Here is a 20,143-nt window from a genome sequence, read left to right as displayed (position 1 = left end):
AGTTTTTGTAATAATTTAATTTAATAAAATTATTTTCAAATTTTTGTTTAAAAAAATCTAAAAAAGAATTTTTAGAATCGTGTCAGTGAACTTAATTTGATTTTGACTGTCTCTCGAGACAAAAGAGATGTTCTGATGGGACTTGTCGTGAGGGATAAGAGTATAAGACAAATTCGTTGACAAAATAGAGGCGTTGAGATGACGATGTTGTGACACTTTGTGTAACTTGTATGTATATGTATATATATATATATATATATGCGCGTAATACATATCCGGGGGTCGGGACAGTTCTCAGGGCTATCATTGTCTGTCGGCCGGAAGACTCACTTAGACTCGTCTTGAGTTACCCCTCTGACCCCACTGCGACTTTACTACCCATTCCACTTCGCACAATCTATATTCTGCAACTTTACAATTAATCTCGAGAAGATCTATATCTCAATCTCCTTGGCCTTCCGCTTTTTCTCATTGTGGAGAAAAAAAAAAACAACATTTACCACAAAATCGACGTATCTTTTACCCTCTTGGGATTTTCTTACAATGTTATCCTGATATTTAAGACAAGGTGTTCGCACGCAATTTTCTTACATTATTAAATTTGTAAATTAAAAAAAAAAAAATAATAATTTTGAACAACGATAATTACATAATTATCTTCGATCTTGAATAAATCATTTATTACAGTCTTATTACAAAAGGCTTTTATTGTAACTTGACATTTTGTTGTACTTTTAATTTCAGTAGATATCGGAACAAAAGTTACTTCCTGTATATATGTATATACTCTTTCAGGTAACAAATATATAATCGAGTTCGTAATCGTCGGGATTGTAAAATGTTTGACGTATATATATATATATATGTGTATAAGAATAGGAGATGAGCTCTACTCGGAAAGTGGAATGCGTGACGCTCAGTTCCGAGTTAAGGATCCCTTATATATTTTAACAAAATTCGGAAGCAAATGTATGTATATATATATAAATCGCACGGTGAACGGACAGTAATCACGACACGAATAGGCGTCTCTGAGGAAACGTGCTCGACTGACCGCACAGTTTTCTAAAATGTGGTAAAAATTTTGTCTCAATATATTATAATACTTTAATAATGAATTAAAGGACAATATTTGATCATCGCTTTTCTAATGTTCATCCAAGTGTATCGCCTTCCGTACCATTGTCAACACAATTCAGGAACTTGGATATACTTAACGAGCGCCTTTTTTTTTCAGCAATCGTGTGCCGACCCCCCCCCATAATTTTCATCTCATCTTTATTCAATAAACAAATCTGATTTTATAAAAATCATTTCAATTAATTCTAAAATCAATAAAGTGATTCAAGATTTGTAATGTGAATTTTTTTTTGTAATTAAGACGTTGGAGAAATTTTTTTGATCTAGGGTGCATGAGGATGGTGGTGGTGGTGGGGGGGGGGTGGTAAAATGAAGAAGAACGATGGGTTATGGAGTACTTGAGAGAGCTCACTGTTTCCCTTATTCCTTCAATCAACGTCAGCTGGGGAGGCGAGTCTAGTGTGTACACTGGGTAAATACTCGCGTGCTCCGCACTAGAGCATAGGAACTCAATGACTACATCATTCACTGAGATGGTGGTAAGCTAGACGCGGTTCACCCCCGCAACAGTCATCAAAATCGATTTTCCCGTGAAAGAGCCGCAGCTGCACGCTTCTCCGTTTCCTGAGATGAGAGAATGCACTCAAACCTCGCTAAGTGGTCCTCTTTTCAAATTTTTATTTTTATTTTATAAAAATCTTGCAAAAATTCAATTAAACTTTCACTTCTAAACTTTTACTTCAATTTTTCCATTCAAATTCAATTTTCCCTTCCACTTTTTTTCCATTCCAATTACACTTTGATTTTTCCCATTTCAATTTCACATTCACTTCCATTTTTTGCATTCCAATTCTACTTTCACTTTTATTTTTAAAATTTTACTTTCACCTTTGTTATTTCATGATTCCAATTCTATGTTCGTAAAAGTTGAAGAGTGATAGTGAAAGAGGAAGAGTGAAAATATATTGTGAAAATAAAATCTAGTACAGGAAATAATTGCAAATTATAGTAAAAATATAGTATAGTATAGCAAAGTTTAGGATAGCAAAGTATAGTCAAGGTATAGTCAAAGTATATAACAAAGTATAGTAAAAGTATAACAAAGTATATAGCACAGTTAAGTGAAATTATAGCAAAGTAAAAAAAAGTATAACAAAGTATAGTGAAAGTATGTATAGTAAAGTATAGTAAAGTATAACAAAGTATAGTAAATTATAGCAAAGTATAGTGAAAATAAAGTATAGTACAGCAAAATATAGAAAAGTTAAGTAAATATATAATATAGTATAGCAAAGTACAGTAAAGTATAATGATAAAGTATATAGCAAAGTATAAAGGGAAATAAAATATAGTACAGTACAATAAAGTAAAGTATAGTGAAAATATAGTACAGTATAACTAAGTATAGTGAAAGTATAGCAAATTATAGTAAAGTTTAGTGAAATTATAGCAAAATGTAGCAAAGTATTGTAAATTTTAACAAAGCATAATAAGTTATAGCAAAACAAAATGAAATTATGTATAGTAAAGTATAGTAAATTTACTATACTTTACTAAGTATAACTAATTATAGTAAATTATAGTAAATTATAGTAAATTATAGCAAACGAAAATAAATATATAGTACAGTATAGCAAAGTATAGTAAAGTATAGTAAAGTATAGCAAATTATAGAAAAGTATAGTAAAGTACAGTGAAAATTAAGTATAGTACAGCAAAGTATAGCAAAGTTTAGTGAAAATATATTAAATTATAGCAAATTGTAGTGAAAGTATATTAAAGTTTATCAAATTATAAAAGAAGAATAGCAAATATAGCGAAAGTATGTATAATAAAGTATAACAAAGTATAGTATACTATAGCAAAGTATTGTAAACATTAGCAAAGTATAGTAAAAATAAATTATGGTACAGCAAAATACATCAAAGTAAAGTAAATATATAGTATAGTATAGCAAAGTAAGGTAAGAATAAAGTGTTGTACAGCAAAGCATAGCAAAGTATAGTAAAAATATAGTAAATTATAGCAAAGTATAGTAAAAATATAGTTAATTATAGCAAAGTATAGTAAGAATAAAGTGTTGTACAGCAAAGCATAGCAAAAGTATAGTAAAAATATAGTAAATTATAACAAAGTGTAGTAAGAATAAAGTACAGTACAGCAAAGTATTAGTGGAAATATAGCAAAATATAGTAAATTATAGCAAAGTGTAGTAAGAATAAAGTACAGTACAGCTAAGTATTAGTGGAAATATAGCAAAATATAGTAAATTATAGCAAAGAATAGTGAAAGTATGGTAAAGTATAGTGAAATTAAGTTCAGTGCAGCAAAGTATAGCAAAGGATAGCAAAGGATATTAAAGTATAGCAAAATATAGTGAAAGTATAGCAAAGTATATAGTAAAAATGAAATATATTACATCAAAATATAGCAAAGTATAGTGAAAATATAGTATAGTATAGCAAAGTATAGTAAAAGAATAGCAAAGTATAGTCAAAATAAATTTTAGTACAGTAAAGTATAGCAAAGTTTTTGAAGTTTGTAGTACATTGAAAATTAGATTCTCTTATTCAATATTTGCAAATGAGTAAATCGATTCTGATAAACATATATATATATATATATATATATATATATATATATATATATATATATATATACATAATAAACGTGATCAGCATCCTAGTGTCAAGGAGCCTAGATTTGTAGCAATCATCCGATTAGAGCAATTTTCTAAGATTATTCTCAACTTGGTGATCTTGTAGCGCAGAAATGAGGGTTTATTTCAATTTTTATAATCGATATAAAGTGGAATACTTAAATTTATACACGGGAAGTTAATAATGATTCTTGCCTTCTATGAGAGAGTAACTTGACCTGATTAGAATTCATAACCTTCGCGCGTCTACTGAAAAACTTGAACATAAATAACTCTTCTTTCATTATAATTTTGATTCTGAATTTGAAAAATCTTAATACTCTATATATCTTTATTCAATATTTTTCACATAATTTTTATTAAATACCACATATAGTTACTTTAAATATAATAAATTAAATAATTGAAAATAAATTCTTAAGAATTTGTTTTGAAAAAAAAATAATAGAGAAAGATTTTATTGTTTTCGGAAGGAGTTTATATAAAGACCGGAAACAATGATACACATGCATCATAAGCAGTCTAAACAAGCCGTTTAGGTGACTTGAAGTTTAACCCAAATTGACTCAATTGGATTAAGCGCGTTGAGGCGCATCCGACACTTGGGAACACGACGTCACATTTGACCCGCGAATGTGCAAAAAAAAAAAAAAGAAAGAGAGAGAGATTACTCTTTTTGCTTCTCATGCAAATTGTCATTATTTCTGTATTGTCCCTCGTGTAATTTCTGTCTCCCTCGTTACCCACTATTTCTCTGTCTTTTCGTCACTTCTCAACAAATTCAGCTTATTAGCTTAAATTGCGAGGACACCAGGGAAATTATATACGATCTTTGACGACGAATAATGAATCTTTTACCCCAAAAGGTCACTTGGCGGATAACAAAAAAAAAAAAAAAAAGAAAAAAAACTTTTCCACGGGAAACCCTTTTGTTAACAATATTTGCTTTTATCCTATAAAGAGAAAACTTCCTTTAAACAGAAATTCACTTTAAAACTCGGCTTTGTTTTATTTCACCTTGAAGTTAGATCAAAAGTTTTTTGCGGATTTTATATATTATTTTGTATAAATTAATTAGGTTTTAAAGAATTTTTTTCTTTTTCTCTAAAAGTTAGAAAATTGGAGATATAGTTTTGTCAGCGCGCTCTTGCGGCGAAACTGTTGCAACTCAGGTGAGAGAATGGCGGACGTGAATTCAATTGAAAAGAAAAATCGTGGATCAATTTCGAAGTTTAACTAATATTTAGATTGGAAAAATGTGCAAAGTAGTATATATATGAAAGACGGTAAATTGACAAGGTGACCGATCAATTAGTGGTTGGGGTCGAGTAAGTAGAATCTCTCAACTCCAGGACAGTGTTCCGTTCCTGGAGTATATGGCATAAGTAACATAGTGACGTCGATACTCATACTGTGGTGTCTCTCATGTCAATTTGCGATGGGCCGCGGAAGGAAGGAGGGAGATTGGTGGCTTACGTCGAAGCAGAGAATCGAGGGTGTTGGGATTGGAGTGTCCGCTCCTTTAAGCGGGAACCCTCTGGAGCTCCTGTATCTCTATTTCTCTCTCTCTCTCTGTCTCTCTCTCTCTCTCTCTCTCTCTCTCTCTCTCTCTCTCTCTCTCTTCTCTCGCACTTGCTCACGTATATGGATCGTCGGAAGTCACCTTCCTCATTATCATAGCAGCCAGCCTCTCTCGCTCACTCGGACACAGCCTTCATCCTCTGCCCTAGTCACTTACGGTTTTGTAGGTGCCCAACTCAAGAGCAAAATTTTAACAAGGCCACTAGTCGCTTACGATGCATCTGTTAGCGTGAGAGCCCCTGCAATGGGGGACAAGACGCAAGTCCATTACACTCAATCACGACATGATTGGTTCAAACGATCAGACCATCACTCGCCGCATGCGTTTATGCTGCACACACTCTCCATATATCGTCTTCCAGATGCTCCGCTCCACGGTCTTTTCGATTCAAATCCATTAGTACACTTCCTTTCATCTCTTCTTTTTTTTTTTTTTTGTGTGTGTGTTTCAAAAATTAAAATAAATCACTATTTTTCTTTTTTTATTTCACCTCTCGTGAGACATCTCGCAGAACTTTGGCAATTGAATATAATTAAGTATAATCCTTTGGGCGCCCGACGATGCGACGTCGACTAAAAGTAGAAAATACGGTGAAAAAGCACATTGGACTATTGCCATAAGACTTGTATAATAATCATTTGAAATGTTTGCCAATATGCCGCAAAAAGTATCTACATAACTGCCAAAAAAGTAGTTCGCAATGGCAATAAAAGAGAAGCTGTTAAAATACATTATTTTTCAACAATTTTTTTTTTCTTGGCAGTTAATAAGAATGGAAACCGTTACACACCTTCTTTGGGGTCCAAAAGTCTAAGAAAGTTAAACGAAGGGAAGACGTTGGTCTTATAGGCACAACAATGGGGTTTTTAAAGAAGTTGAAAATGACGGTTACGCCTTGCAGCTGGCACGCGCGACTCGAGTCATATAAGAAAGCCTTCTTGTAATAGTTTTTCTCTTCTTCTCACCCCTATGTGTACCTGCTTTACCCTCTTCTTTACTCGCATTGCCAACCCTCCAAGGGGGACTCTGTTAAGAATCTAAAAGTCTCCTTATCCAAGTCTCCGAAGGGGATACCGGGGTCATTTAAATCGGGAAACACCACCCGGTAAAACCACCTGAACGAAGGGGACCTCCTCGATCTTACACTGGCGTAGGGTGAAAAAATTTTTTTTTTTTATCAAAATCAAAATTTTTAAATCACTGACAAAATTCTATCGTTATAGATTGTAAATCCATTTTTAAAAATACTAATTTTCCCGAATCAAATGACATTTTTTGTAAATAGTTCCAAAGTAAGATATAACATAATAGCAAATCATTAGTTGAAACTATGATCAGTAACAATAGCAATAAGTGCAATTTTAAATAGTAATATCACAGAAAATTAAAAGGCATTAAAATAAGCAGCAACGCTTATTTTAATGCCATTTAATTTTCTGTGATTATAAGCAATAATAATTCCTAAAATCAATAATTTTAATTTAATTTAATTCCTGCTGCTAATTTTTAAATGCTTTATAAGAACCACAGGGCATTTAAATCAAACTGATGCCACGCCACTGGGGGAGCAAAGACCGTTTCTATTTCCTTTTGGAGGGAAGATTTTTTTTTTTTTTGCACCTTTCAATATCAGACGTTAGAATTTCCCACAGCCGAGAAGTCATGGGAATACAAGGAGGAGCCAAAAACTTCATCTCGTGAAAAGTGCGCGTGTGTCTTGAAAGACAAGTTACCTTTTTTCAATCATCAAATATATACCCTCCTATATATGATCCATCAGCTGAGCGTGAATCTCCTCGGGAAACATATATCCCAAGATGACCGTTGTGATTTTAGAAAAAGGTGACAATCTCTATCACCTGGAAAAACCGTTACGAAAATAAAGATGGTATTTATCTAAATCAAATTATCAGCAAAATTAATCAAAATCCAGAACAATTTTTAAATGTTTCGAAGAATTAACTAAATATTTATATAATACAGAATTTAAAATTCCCATATTATAAAAATGAGAATCGTGGGAGCGAGGACAAGTCTAAATCAACCCCGCATTATTCAAAAGAAAAGTAAATTCTAGTCTCACACAAAGAGGAAATGTTTTCGAAGGATTGAACTAATTATAATTCACCCCCCCCCTTTAATATTCCTTCCTGTTTATAGATTGTAAAGGATTCTAAAATACGTGTGCGTGCGTACCAACCATCGGAATTCCACCCTACTCCCCCAACAAAAGTCACGTTGTCCGAACTTTCGTGGGGGGTTAATTCGCAGGGGGTAGCATGGGAACCCGTTGGTAATCATCAGTCCATGTCCACCATATATATACGTGTTGCTTCCCCTCTCTTTAATCATAAAATTATTTGTAACATTCGTTTTCATTACTCGTTTTACTATATATATATATATATATATATATATTCGACCCCAGTTGCACACACGATCAAACGTTAACTATATGTAACACCCCCGCACTTTGTATTCACCCCAACGACCAATACCAGAACATACAGATGAGAGTGAGAGGCATAAATACCAACGGAATTATGCACACAAACGTGTCAATGTATACGTTCAACATATTATCGGCTAGCCGCGCGATGCAACAAGTTGACCGGTGTCAATTGATGTGTTATTAATTAGAGGTTAATTGCGTTAATGCGTCAACGAACCAACCCCGATTTTATTATTATCATCATTATTTTCTTGTATTTGAATCGTTTTTTCATATATATATATATATGTACTGATATATGGCATACGTCCAAAAATCAACCACTGGAGTGTCGAACGCGATTTTCATAATTCACAGCTCGTTAAATTTTGTTTCATTTTTACTCCCATGTTTTCACGTCAATTACGTCTATTCCATTAATATACCACCCGCCCCCCTTCTCCCTCAATATCACCCCTTTTGATATTGTCGACCTTTGATCGCTTTTATCCGCAGATTGCCGAGAGTTTTATAAACAATATAGAGGTCAGCGACATATTGCATTATATTCCTGCACATTGCTTTCGATTTTCATTTTCGATAATATATATATATATATATGAGTTTGACGCTCGTTTTTAAAGTCTTGGATATTTTTCAAATTTTCCATTTCCACTTCTTGTTTTCCTAAATTATAAATTCTTATTTACATTTACGATTCCACTTTTTATAATTTCTACTGACAGTTCCATATAATCATTTCCACTTTTCCATTCCTCTACCTCCAATTTTTACTTAGTTTTTCCAATTTCTATTCCCACACTTCCAGTCTTTCTAATTTCCAGTCTCATAAGTCTATTTCTATCTCCAATTTTTCCAATTTCTATTCTGACTTTTATTTCTACTTTCAATTTTTCTAATTCGCACTCTATCATTTCTATTTAAATTCCAATTTACCAATTTCCAATTCCATGACAACTTCCATTTTTAGGGTTTAGTGGCCCACGACCGAAAGCCTTATAGTTTCCCTTTGGTGTCCGTCCGTCCGTCCGTCGTACACTCGTATGGTTGCCATGGTAACGCAGTTACCGTAGCATCCGTTGCCATGTCAACAGTTACTATAGCAAAACTTACTATGGAAACAGTTAGTTACTATGGCAACAGTTACTATGGCAACAGTTACTATGGCAACAGCTACTTTGGCAAAAGTTAGTTACTATGGCAAAAGTTATTATGGCATCAGTTACTATGGTAACAGTTAGTTACTATGGCAACAGTTACTGTGGCAAAAGTTACTGTGGCAAAAGTTACTATGGCAAAAGTTACTATGGCAAAAGTTACTATGGCAACAGTTACTTTGGCAACAGTTACTATGGAAACAGTTACTATGGCAAAAGATACTGTGGCAAAACTTACTATGGAAACATTTAGTTACTATGATAAAAGTTACTGTGGCAAAAGTTACTATGGCAATAGTTACTATGGCAAAAGTTACTGTGGCAAAAGTTACTATGGCAAAAGTTACTATGGCAACAGTTACTATGGATACAGTTAGTTACTATGGCAAAAGTTACTATGGAAACAGTTAGTTACTATGGTATATGTTACTATGGCAAAAGTTACTGTGGCAAAACTTACTATGGAAACATTTAGTTACTATGATAAAAGTTACTGTGGCAAAAGTTACTATGGCAATAGTTACTATGGCAACAGTTACTATGGCAAAAGATACTGTGGCAAAACTTACTATGGCTACAGTTACTATGGCAATAGTTACTACGGCAACAGTTACTATGATAAAAGTTACTGTGGCAAAAGTTACTATGGCAACAGTTACTATGGCAATAGTTACTATGGAAACAGTTACTTTGGCAACAGTTACTATGGCAATAGTTACTGTGGCAAAACTTACTATGGAAACATTTAGTTACTATGGCAATAGTTACTATGGCAACAGTTACTTTGGCAACAGTTACTATGGAAACAGTTACTTTGGTAACAGTTACTTTGGTAACAGTTACTATGGCAAAAGTTACTATGGCAACAGTTACTATGAAAACAGTTAGTTACCTTATGATTAAAAAAAATTTTAGGTTATGTTTGTGATTTTTGAAGTGAAAATTTGAAATATAAAATTATTCTAAATGAAAATTAAAGGTGATTACAAGTGAAGTGGCCTTTTTGAAGAATGGTTTAAAAAGAAAAATTATAAGAGAAAGAGAGAGAGAGTCCTGTATGATAGTTCGGGTGTGTAATTAACTCTTCGTTAATTATCAAACTTGGTATACATATATATATATACATATATATTTTCGTTATGATCGGCCCACTTGAAGAACCAATCGTTTCGCTTATAACAATGGCATAGCATAATCTCATCGTCTGGCTGGCATTGGAAGTTGGCTCGAGTTCTCTGCAGAGATACTTTCGTATTATTTAAAAAAGAAAAAAAAAAAAAAAAAAAAAAATCTCCTTGCTATGTACCTTCAAACTTTTAATTGTCTTAAAATGTAATTATTATTGAAAGCATAAATAATCAAGAGTATATGAAACTTTTACATACAAAAATTTTCTTTATACAATTTTTTTTTTTTTTTTTTTTTCTTTGTAATCACCCTTTAAAATCGAATCACCTGCGTCTAAAAAACATTAAACATCACATGACGTACCGGAAATTGTATTGTTTGCGTAAGTTGGGTGCGACTTTAATATATTATATTGCAACGAAATCGAGTCACTTTTATTTAAAGACTATTCGATATTTTTTTTGTACTATATTTCGATTTTCATATCGATAATAACAATAATAAAAATAATAATAATAATAATAATAATAATAATAATAATAATAATAATAATAATAATAACAACAAAAACAATAACAATAACAATAACAATAATAATAATAATAATAATAATAATAATAATAATAATAATAATATTAATAATAATAATAATTCAAATTATTTGATAGAATTTCCATACTATATCGATTTTTCATAGTACAAAATTTATACTTAACCGAAAAATCATTTAAGGTTATGTTGCATATCCACGAATTTTTTTTACATATGGAAGTGCAATGGAAAAATTCAAGGTCGTCTAACATAACCTTAACAGAATTTCTAAATGATAGAATTTTCATTTGTCCGCAATTTGCAAATGGCCAAACAAACAATCGACACAAAAAGATTTATAGGCGCAATTTTTAAAACTAATCACAATTTTATGGATAATTTTTAAAAATCGTGCCTAAATCTTTCTGTCGCGATTATTTATTATTTTTTCAGTGTATATCTAATGAAAATTCTAACAATTGATTTTTAAAACTTTTAGAAATTATACTTATTATAGAGTATATAATAAATTTTCTGTTTATAAATTGAATCGTTAATTTCAATTTTAAGATATATATATATATATGTATATATAAATATATATATATATATATATATATATATGTAAATTAAATTCACTAATTATGAAAAAAAAAATCGACTCTTGGAATTCCTTGTAAGGGAGATGGATGCAATTTTTTTTTTTTGAAATAAAAAAGTTTTCGAGCAGGTCAGCCGGAACCGGAAGACAAAGCAGCCTCCGCCCATGAAAAGTTCTACTCGAGCTATATATATATGTAAACTTGGCTTGTCTAGCAGTATACCGCGTCCGATATGTTTGTAAATGTGTGTTCATCTATATCGTCCGGTTGATGACAATGCTCGTTCTAAGTGCTCATCGTCATGAACGTGTCGTTTCTCGCGTGTAATTAGCTTTCCGCTTACTTCCGACTCGAGTCCAAAAGCGAGAGAGAGAGAGAGAGAGAGAGAGAGAGAGAGAGAGAGAGAAGTTCCTAAAGCCATTTCCGAAAGGGCACCTTTTTCCTGGTATCACGCATGGGAGCACATTTGGCCACAATAAGTAAAAGATAAAGGTGCGTATGTATATGTGTGAGGGAACTGCGTGATGGCCCCCCCTCGAAGCTTCCCTCAGGTAAAGTGTTTTCGACCTTATCGCTCCTCGAGTCCTCGGAATCGCACCATATGTCGCACCACACGGTTCTCGATTCGCTATATAGTATAATTGGACTCGAGATAACTTATCGATATAATACCAACCTTAATCTGATTGTCCTTTATATATTTTTCCCTTTTGCGCCTCTTTTTTTTTTTCTTTTTTTCTTGATAACATATAATATTTTTCTATTATTTTCAATATATATCAAGAAAACAGGGGAAAATTTGACGAATAATAAATTATTGAGGAACAATAAAAAAATACAGTTTTTCAAAATTGTTTGATCCACCGATAGTAAATATATATATATATATAAAAAAAAGTAGGGTGGAAAAGTAGGTTCGAAATATTATTGCCATTTTTTCTATATATAGGAATCATATACACAAAAAAAAACCCTGAACTCATTTTTTGCAGTTCAAAATGGGCGATAGTGGCGCCAACTACGAGGCACAATTTTGTTGTGCACTTGAAAATAACTACGTGGCGCCACCTACGAGGCGCCAATTTTTAATGTTTCATGTTCTAGAACAGAAATTTTCGATATTTAAGTGCGGAAAAATAAATATATAATAATAATTTATATAAGAAAATGCTTAGGAAATTTTCGATGGAGATTGAATAAAGTCTATTGGTTTTTTGGCTCGTGTTTATATATATATATATATATAGAAAAGCTGTTATGTTGAACTATCGAGGGCAGGTGCTTAAAGCTGCTCAGCTGTTGCTTCTGCAACACGCACTGCGTACTATGACTATAACGAAGCGTATATTCAGGTAACATCAACGCCTGTCTAGTGTACACACAACCATCTCAAACTCAGCCATTCTCAAACATGCAAAGCTCATCTATTTGTCCTAAAGCGACAATGACGAACTTATCACTATACAAAAGTTTCGATAACATTTTATCGATCAGATATATAATATTCGCCTGACAGTTTTTTAATATATATATTTGTTTTGATGAACACCTTTAACTTCCCGAATAAAAATTAAAGTCGGCACAATGTAGAATCTATGTCGGTTGGCCTACCTGGCTACATAGGCCTGCGAGACAAATCGCACATACTGTCTACATAGAAATGTAACGCATGGCTACGTACATTCTACATAGAAAGAATGTAGTAGGACCTACGTAGGAATTGTACAGTAGATTGTACATCGGACAAACTATGTAGAATATACATAAGAATGTAACGCTCAGCTACATCTACTCTATGTAAGTAAAGGGATGTAGGGCCCCCGTAGAAGATGTATATATGCACTACGTAGGCTACAATATGTAGAATCTATGTAAGATTTATATGTATGATTTACATAGGCCAAATGTTGTAGGATCTACTTAGGCTTTGTAGGTAATCTCTAAGTAGGCTACAATATGTAGAATCTATATAAGATTTATATGTATGATTTACATAGGCCAAATGTTGTAGGATCTACTTAGGCTTTGTAGGTAATCTCTAAGTAGGCTACAATATGTAGAATCTATATAAGATTTATATGTATGATTTACATAGGCCAAATGTTTTAGAATCTATGTAGGCTTTGTATGTAAGCTCTAAGTAGGCCTAATAGTATAGGATCTATATAGAAATTTTGAGTGCATTCTATGTAGGTCACATGTTATAAGATCTATGTAGGGTTTTAAGTTATCTCTACCTAGGACAAATAACATAGGATGTATAAAGGATTTTTGTGTTCGCTCTATGTAGGTCAAAGGATACAGGATCTACATGGGGTTTGTATATAATCTCTGGACAAGCCAAATAATATAGAAGCTAAATAGGAATAAAATTAATTAATTAAAAATTAATTAGTCGTTCTTTTAATTTTTCTTAAAATAATAATCGATTTATTTTAACTCTATTTAGGTACATATATTTAATAAAAGTAATAAAAAATATTAATAAGAAAAACTTAAATGTACTTAAACATTAATATCATTATTGTCTTTTTTTTTTCTTCTTTCAGTCCTGCCATTACCCCAATCGTAAGAGCGTGTAAGAACGTATCCCATTGCACCAATTATTTCTGGTTTGGAATACTTTTCTTTAGTTGCCATAGATTTGAATGGTATTAGACCTGAAAATTAAAAACTTAATAAAATAATGGTATATTTCAATAACATCTTAAATATTGCTATACAATAAGTATTTTTATATTATCAATTTGTTATTAAAACTGTTAATGAATTCTATACTTATAACAAAAAATTACCCTCAATAAGGTTGCAGCAATTTGTCTTATTTAATATTTTCTTTTCCGGCATTGGTTTCGATGCTGTGAATTTCATTGCCACCTCACGGCTGAATAAAGAAGACAAAATTTGGCGAAGAATTTTTTTTAAATCTGCTCTTAAATCTACGTTGTATAACAGGGCCGATTTCTGTAATAATTAATAATGTATTATTAGTTACAATAATAATTTTAAACTTTTCATTATTCATAATATTAAATTTTCTATTTTACTTACCAAAGAGTGCTGCAGTTCTTTATTAGTAGGTAAAAGTCCCTCTAATTTTTCAAATTCTTCCATAGTTTGCAGTGGAAGGTTAACTTCGAATTTAGAAGCTAAATTCTCCGACATGGTTTCCTGGCACAGAGCATATTGAACGTTCTTCTTTTTTAATTCTTTTAATTCCCCTTTCATATATTCGACATCTTCTCCTATCTTCTGTATCTTATCGAAAATTATATTCATTTTCTCATTAATATTATCTATAAAAAATAAGTATATTGAGAACGCTTATAAATATAAAATATGTACACTAAATAATTCATTTGATTCAAATAATCCCTCACAACAAAAGAATATCCTGAAATCGTCTCCACGATATCCAGGATATCCAAAGTCCCTGTATAAAGGATATATTTCAGATATCTCTAAGATATCCAAAGGACATCCATATGACTTAGTAGATATGTTAAAAGATTTTAGAAAACCAGACGACATATTAAATTAATATCAACATTATATTTAAACAATGCTTAAATAAAAATCCGATAAATAGTAAAATATTATTATACTATTATACATTCTTAGATATCTATAGGATACCCAGAGGTTATCTAAACCACCGCACTTCGAATATTCTCAGGAAATCCAAGGATATTTTTAGGATATTCTGGGATATCCGGTGTTATGCACTCAGAAAAAAATTCGTTTGAAGCAACCAAATTTTGGTTAAATCAACAAAATAAATGCATTGATATACAGTTAACCAAACATTTGGTTGCATAAACCAAACGTTTATTTAGCTCAATCAAATTTTTTCTTTGTTCAAAAAAGTTATTAAAATAAACGAAACAGTTATTTAGATCAAATAAATATTTATTTGAATTAAACAAATTTTGATTGAACTAACCAAAAAATTGGGTAAATATAAAAAAATGGTAAAAAAATGGTTCAAACATATCTTTTTTCTGAGTGTGAGGAATGGTATTTGTTTCAAAATTCAAATAAAAATTATCTACATGCAGAAAACGATAAATATGAAAGGAAAAAAGAAACAGGTTGTTCTTTTCGTTTTCAGTTGTAAATAGATCGAATTGAAAAACGATAAACTTACTAGAATCTTTAAATTTCTTATTTGCCACTGAAGATGACTCATTAAAATTTTGTTTCCTCTTTTTGGAACCATCTTGTTTTTCATTAATAATGCTAATGCATGCAGATGTTTCACCTACTTCAGTGGATGCATTTAAGTCTAAGGAAAAAAGAAAAAAATTAAATGATATGATACGATATTTTACATTAACCTTACAATGTAAAATATTGTAATGTGTAAATACATAATTTATAATAAAAATTTATAACCAAAAAACATACCAGAAGGGTTTTTAATGAGATCTTCATTTAATCCTGGAACGTCAAACAATTGATCAATATCTTCTTCTTCATCAGTATGCGTTTCTTCATTAAAATTTTTGCTAACTTTTTTGACAGGCGTTAAAACCTCTTCTGAATCAGTTGTACAACAGTAATTTTTTTTATCCAAATCTTGAAGCTTCATTAAAGCTTCTTCATAAGTTTCTAAAAAAATACATCCATTCTATGTGAACATTTTTAAACATTTTTCAAACATTCAATTTTTACATAGAAATACACGGTTTTGGACCTGAGCTTCTTGGGATATTATTTTTGTCATTGAATAATAATTATTAATATTATTAATAATAAATTAATTAAATCAATGTTTAATTAAAAATTAATATTACTCTAAAAATTGAAATATATCTATTGTCTACTGAAAAATTTTTAAATTTAAGAACCATACTCATGTTCTCTCTAAATCTGAATTATCTGATAATAATTAATTGAATAACAATTATGACATTTAAATATTCGATGATAATTAAATTGTAACGTTAAATATATAGTGGATAAAAGTTATTCTAGATTAGAATTATGCTACATAAAAATGCAATTGAATTTTATTTTATTTAATAAATAAATAATCTACGAAAGTCTAAAAAGGAATACATTTAATAATAATTTAATGTAATGCAAAATAATTTAAAAAATGTATTTAATTCGAAATAAAAACAAAGAAGAAGACATTCCTACAACATTCTATCTGAATGTTATTTATTAGAATAAATAAATAATAATATAAATAAATAATGCAAATAATAATAATAATAAATAATAATAATAAATAATAATATTATTGGCAAAACACTTCCACAAATGATGACCCATTATTAAGCCGAAATATGTTTAATTATTGGCGAAGATAATTTATACAGAAAGATTGATTAAAGATTGAACACATCATCCGTCGTTGCGACATTATTGGGCCATAAGATTACTTTCATCATTGGCAAAAAGATTTTGCCATAAAAAATTCAAAACTTTTGTCATTGATAGTTTATTTTCACAATTGTCATGGACATGGATAACGAACACTAGCACCATAGACAACAATGCCCTATTCTGAGTAAAAATTCGGATTAATTTAAATTGGGTTGAGAAAAATCTCTATTAGAAAACACTGCATGATTGTAAAAAAAACCTCTCACGAAGTTTACTCACGACAAAAGTCGAACACAAACTGATTTGAAATGACATCATCTTTCACTTGGCAACAAAGCGTATATAAAGAAAAGAACCTTTTCCTTCGAGAAGCATTTTAGGCACATATGCAATTTTGTTTGGAAATCTGATCTGGTGTGAGTGAAATGACGCAATATAAGTACCAAACATAAGCAGCAGAAGATATTTTAAAAATGGAATATTCTAAAATTTAATATCTCTTCAAATAAAATTTTTAAATTATATTACTATTTATTGTTAATTGTTTATTATTTATTGTTTAATATTTATTATTTATTGCTTATTATTTATTGTTTATTATTTATTATGTATTATTTATTATTATTATATTATTATTACATTAAATTAAAGTAAAAGATATATGTAAAAAAAATTTCAAGGAATTAATGATATTAGTAAAACTTACAATCCGAAACGATTGAGAATTTCAAATATAATAGTGACTATACATCGTAGTGAGAAAGAGAGAGTACGCAGGCAAAACTCACTGCGTGTCCCTTTTCAAATTCATTGTTCTCTCTCGCTCTTATGTATCACCTCTCTTTCTATGAAAAAAGGTTTCGCTTTTCATCCCTACTATGGGTATTTTTCTTTCCTCAATCAAGCTAACCATACCATAACCAGAACATATGTTTCAAATGCATTTACGATAGGATTTTCTATTATATTTAAAAAGGATTTATAACTAGCCATTTTTAGTGAAAAGACAATTTTTTTTGTATAACTTAAAAGTGAAACGATAGTTTTCAATCTTCCTATTAAAAAATTTCACAAACTTCCTGCCTGGAAAAGTATATTAAAAAAATCGTGAAAAATTCACAAAAGGAGCCCCTAACAACGAGAAACTATAATAACCAAGACAAATCAGATGTGCACTTTCTGAAGCAGAATATATATATAATAAAAGAAATAAAAAAATAAAGAAATTCAGATTTAGATTTAGAGAGTATTTTACACCTTAAAAAAAGTAATCTTCATTCTAGAGGATTCCTCTAAATGTAATGCATATTTTCCTCTTAATTTTGGTATCAAAAGTAATAATCTTAATTTAAAAGGATTTTCCTCTCGAAAAAATCCTCATAAAGGAAGAATAATATTAAAATATTTTGACAAGTTGAAAATAACCGTAATACACAGGTTTTGAATAAATTATTAGACAATAATGGTTATGTATTGATAATAAAGTACAGTTTTGACGCATTGAATTAAATGTTGATATCAAAACCTCAACAAAAAAAATTCCTAGTGTTATTAATGTCAAGAGAACCAATAATTTTTTTAAATTTGAATAATATAATAAATATTTAATAAGATTTAATTATTTACATTCAAAAAAGGTAAATTATAATAGATTCCTGGAATAAAGAATGAAATATTGGTTTTTAATTAAACATTTCTGAAAAAAATTTCTTGCTTTTTGCTGAGCATCAATAGATTAGATTTAATTACAATAATAATAAAAAATGCTATAGCCAGTTGCAAATATTTAAGAAAATTAGTAAGAAATGAAGATTCATCGAGAGGTTATATTTTCTGTATTTATACCTCCATTCAATATATCCACCCAGATTTAAATCATTTAGTAAATCTTCGAGTCTCTTTTCCATTTTGGAATTTCGATTTATAACACAACACTATTGTGACAAAATACGAAAATTGACAGTTTCGAAAAACAAAAGCGCAAATGTCAAACAGGAAAAAAATGTAATCGATATCATGTATTTACTTTTCCTTTTTTCAAATATACTATAACAATAAATTTAAACATTTAAATGCAAAAGTACTCCTTTTGTCATTGTTCCATTACAACAAAGAATAAAAATATTCTACAGTCAAATGGAATATTCGTATTTTAAGAGGAAATATTCAGAGGATTTTAGAAGAGGAATTTTCCTCTAAATTTAAGATTACTTTTTTTTGGGTGTATATATCAAAAATTTAATTTCAACAAAAAACAAACCTGTCTCCACGATAATTTTGACTTTAAACTCCGGCCAGTCTTCAGGCGCAGATACTTTATTTTTTACTATCTCCCGAATTAATTGAGAATCTTCTTTTGTATATGATGGACCATCCATGAATTTGGCTAATAAACCTCGAACAGAGTCATACCTGATGTGTGTTGCATAAACGACATCGACACTTCTTTTATCACTTGTGGAGTACTCTATGAACTCTACTATTTTAAATACTTTATTTTCTGCCATTTTCCTGCATATGAAATATTGGAAATTTTATTTTTCGGTTAAGTATAAATTCTGTAGTATGAAAAATCGATTATATTGAAATTGTATCAAATAATAATTGGAAAAAATGTAAATGCGTCTAAAATAAAATTATATACAATATAGTTCTACCCACTAAAAGTTCATTAAAATGACTGTTATGTTAAATAAAAAATCGATCAAAAAATTCTGATAAATAAAAATTTGAAAAAATAAAAATTCTGTGAAATAAATTTTCGATTATATAAAAATTCTGTACTATAGAAAATCATTTTAATGAAAATTCTACAAAGTTATATTTCGAACGAATAAAATTCGGCTCAATGAAAATTATATGTATAGCAAGATCCTACTACCATCGTTGTCCCATTTTCCGTCCATTTTTACAAATATCTTGTACAATAATTTAAATGACTCGATGATTAAACCACAACCCAAGTAACATATTACAGTAATATTAAAATGTCCGCCTCATGGTAATATTACCGGTTAATATTACTGTAATATTACACGTTTATTTGAAATACATAAAAATTTCAAAATTTTTTTATGATAAAATAAAAAAAGATAAGAATTAATCAGTCAAATGTTTTTAAGTGTTATTTGAAATTTTTTGAAATATTACAGTAATATTACTGGTTGATATTGTTGTAATACTGTAATATTACAGTAATATTACCATGAGGCAGACATTTTAATATTACTGTAATATTACGTGCTACTTGGGAAATTTCATATGACATAAAATCATTTGACGTAAAAATTAAAATTGTGACGCACTTTGAAAAAAGAATCTTTAACAAAAATAAAATATACTCTCTAAATCAGAATAAGTGAAATTTCACTAAGAATGTTTCAAAAATCTTTCACGTATAAAAATAAGTGTATATTTAAAAATAAGTGAAGTTTCACTTATTTTCAATTGCGCATACACTTATTTTTCGACGTAAAAGACTTTTAAAAAATTATAAGTGAAATTTCACTTATTCAGATTTACAGAGTATCTTATAATTTTAAGCTCGTGTAGTCTAGGTTCCGTTATTCAATGTGGGTATAAGTATTTTTAATTAAATATTTTTAATTTTTATTTACC

General features: G+C 30.0%; 2 protein-coding genes across 6 annotated transcripts in view; one reads left to right on the top strand and one right to left on the bottom strand.

Annotated features, from left to right (window-relative positions):
* The window catches only part of LOC127277171 (homeobox protein prospero), a 165,783-nt gene that overhangs the window by 89,428 nt on the left and 56,212 nt on the right, over positions 1-20,143 (top strand). The gene's annotated exons all lie outside the window — the stretch shown is intronic.
* LOC127277383 (uncharacterized) lies at positions 13,622-19,032 on the bottom strand. The gene is made up of 6 exons (XM_051298484.1): positions 18,786-19,032; positions 15,599-15,802; positions 15,339-15,476; positions 14,243-14,487; positions 13,987-14,155; positions 13,622-13,851 (listed from the first exon to the last, which is right to left on the bottom strand). The coding sequence occupies exons 1-6, from the start codon at positions 19,030-19,032 to the stop codon at positions 13,697-13,699; spliced, it is 1,158 nt and encodes a 385-aa protein (XP_051154441.1). The 3' UTR covers positions 13,622-13,696.

Source organism: Leptopilina boulardi, unplaced genomic scaffold (assembly GCF_019393585.1).
Source record: "Leptopilina boulardi isolate dan_hultmark-lab unplaced genomic scaffold, ZJU_Lbou_2.1 LbouV2_165, whole genome shotgun sequence".
Classification (NCBI taxonomy): Eukaryota; Metazoa; Arthropoda; class Insecta; order Hymenoptera; family Figitidae; genus Leptopilina; species Leptopilina boulardi.
This window is presented reverse-complemented; position numbering and strand designations above follow the sequence as displayed.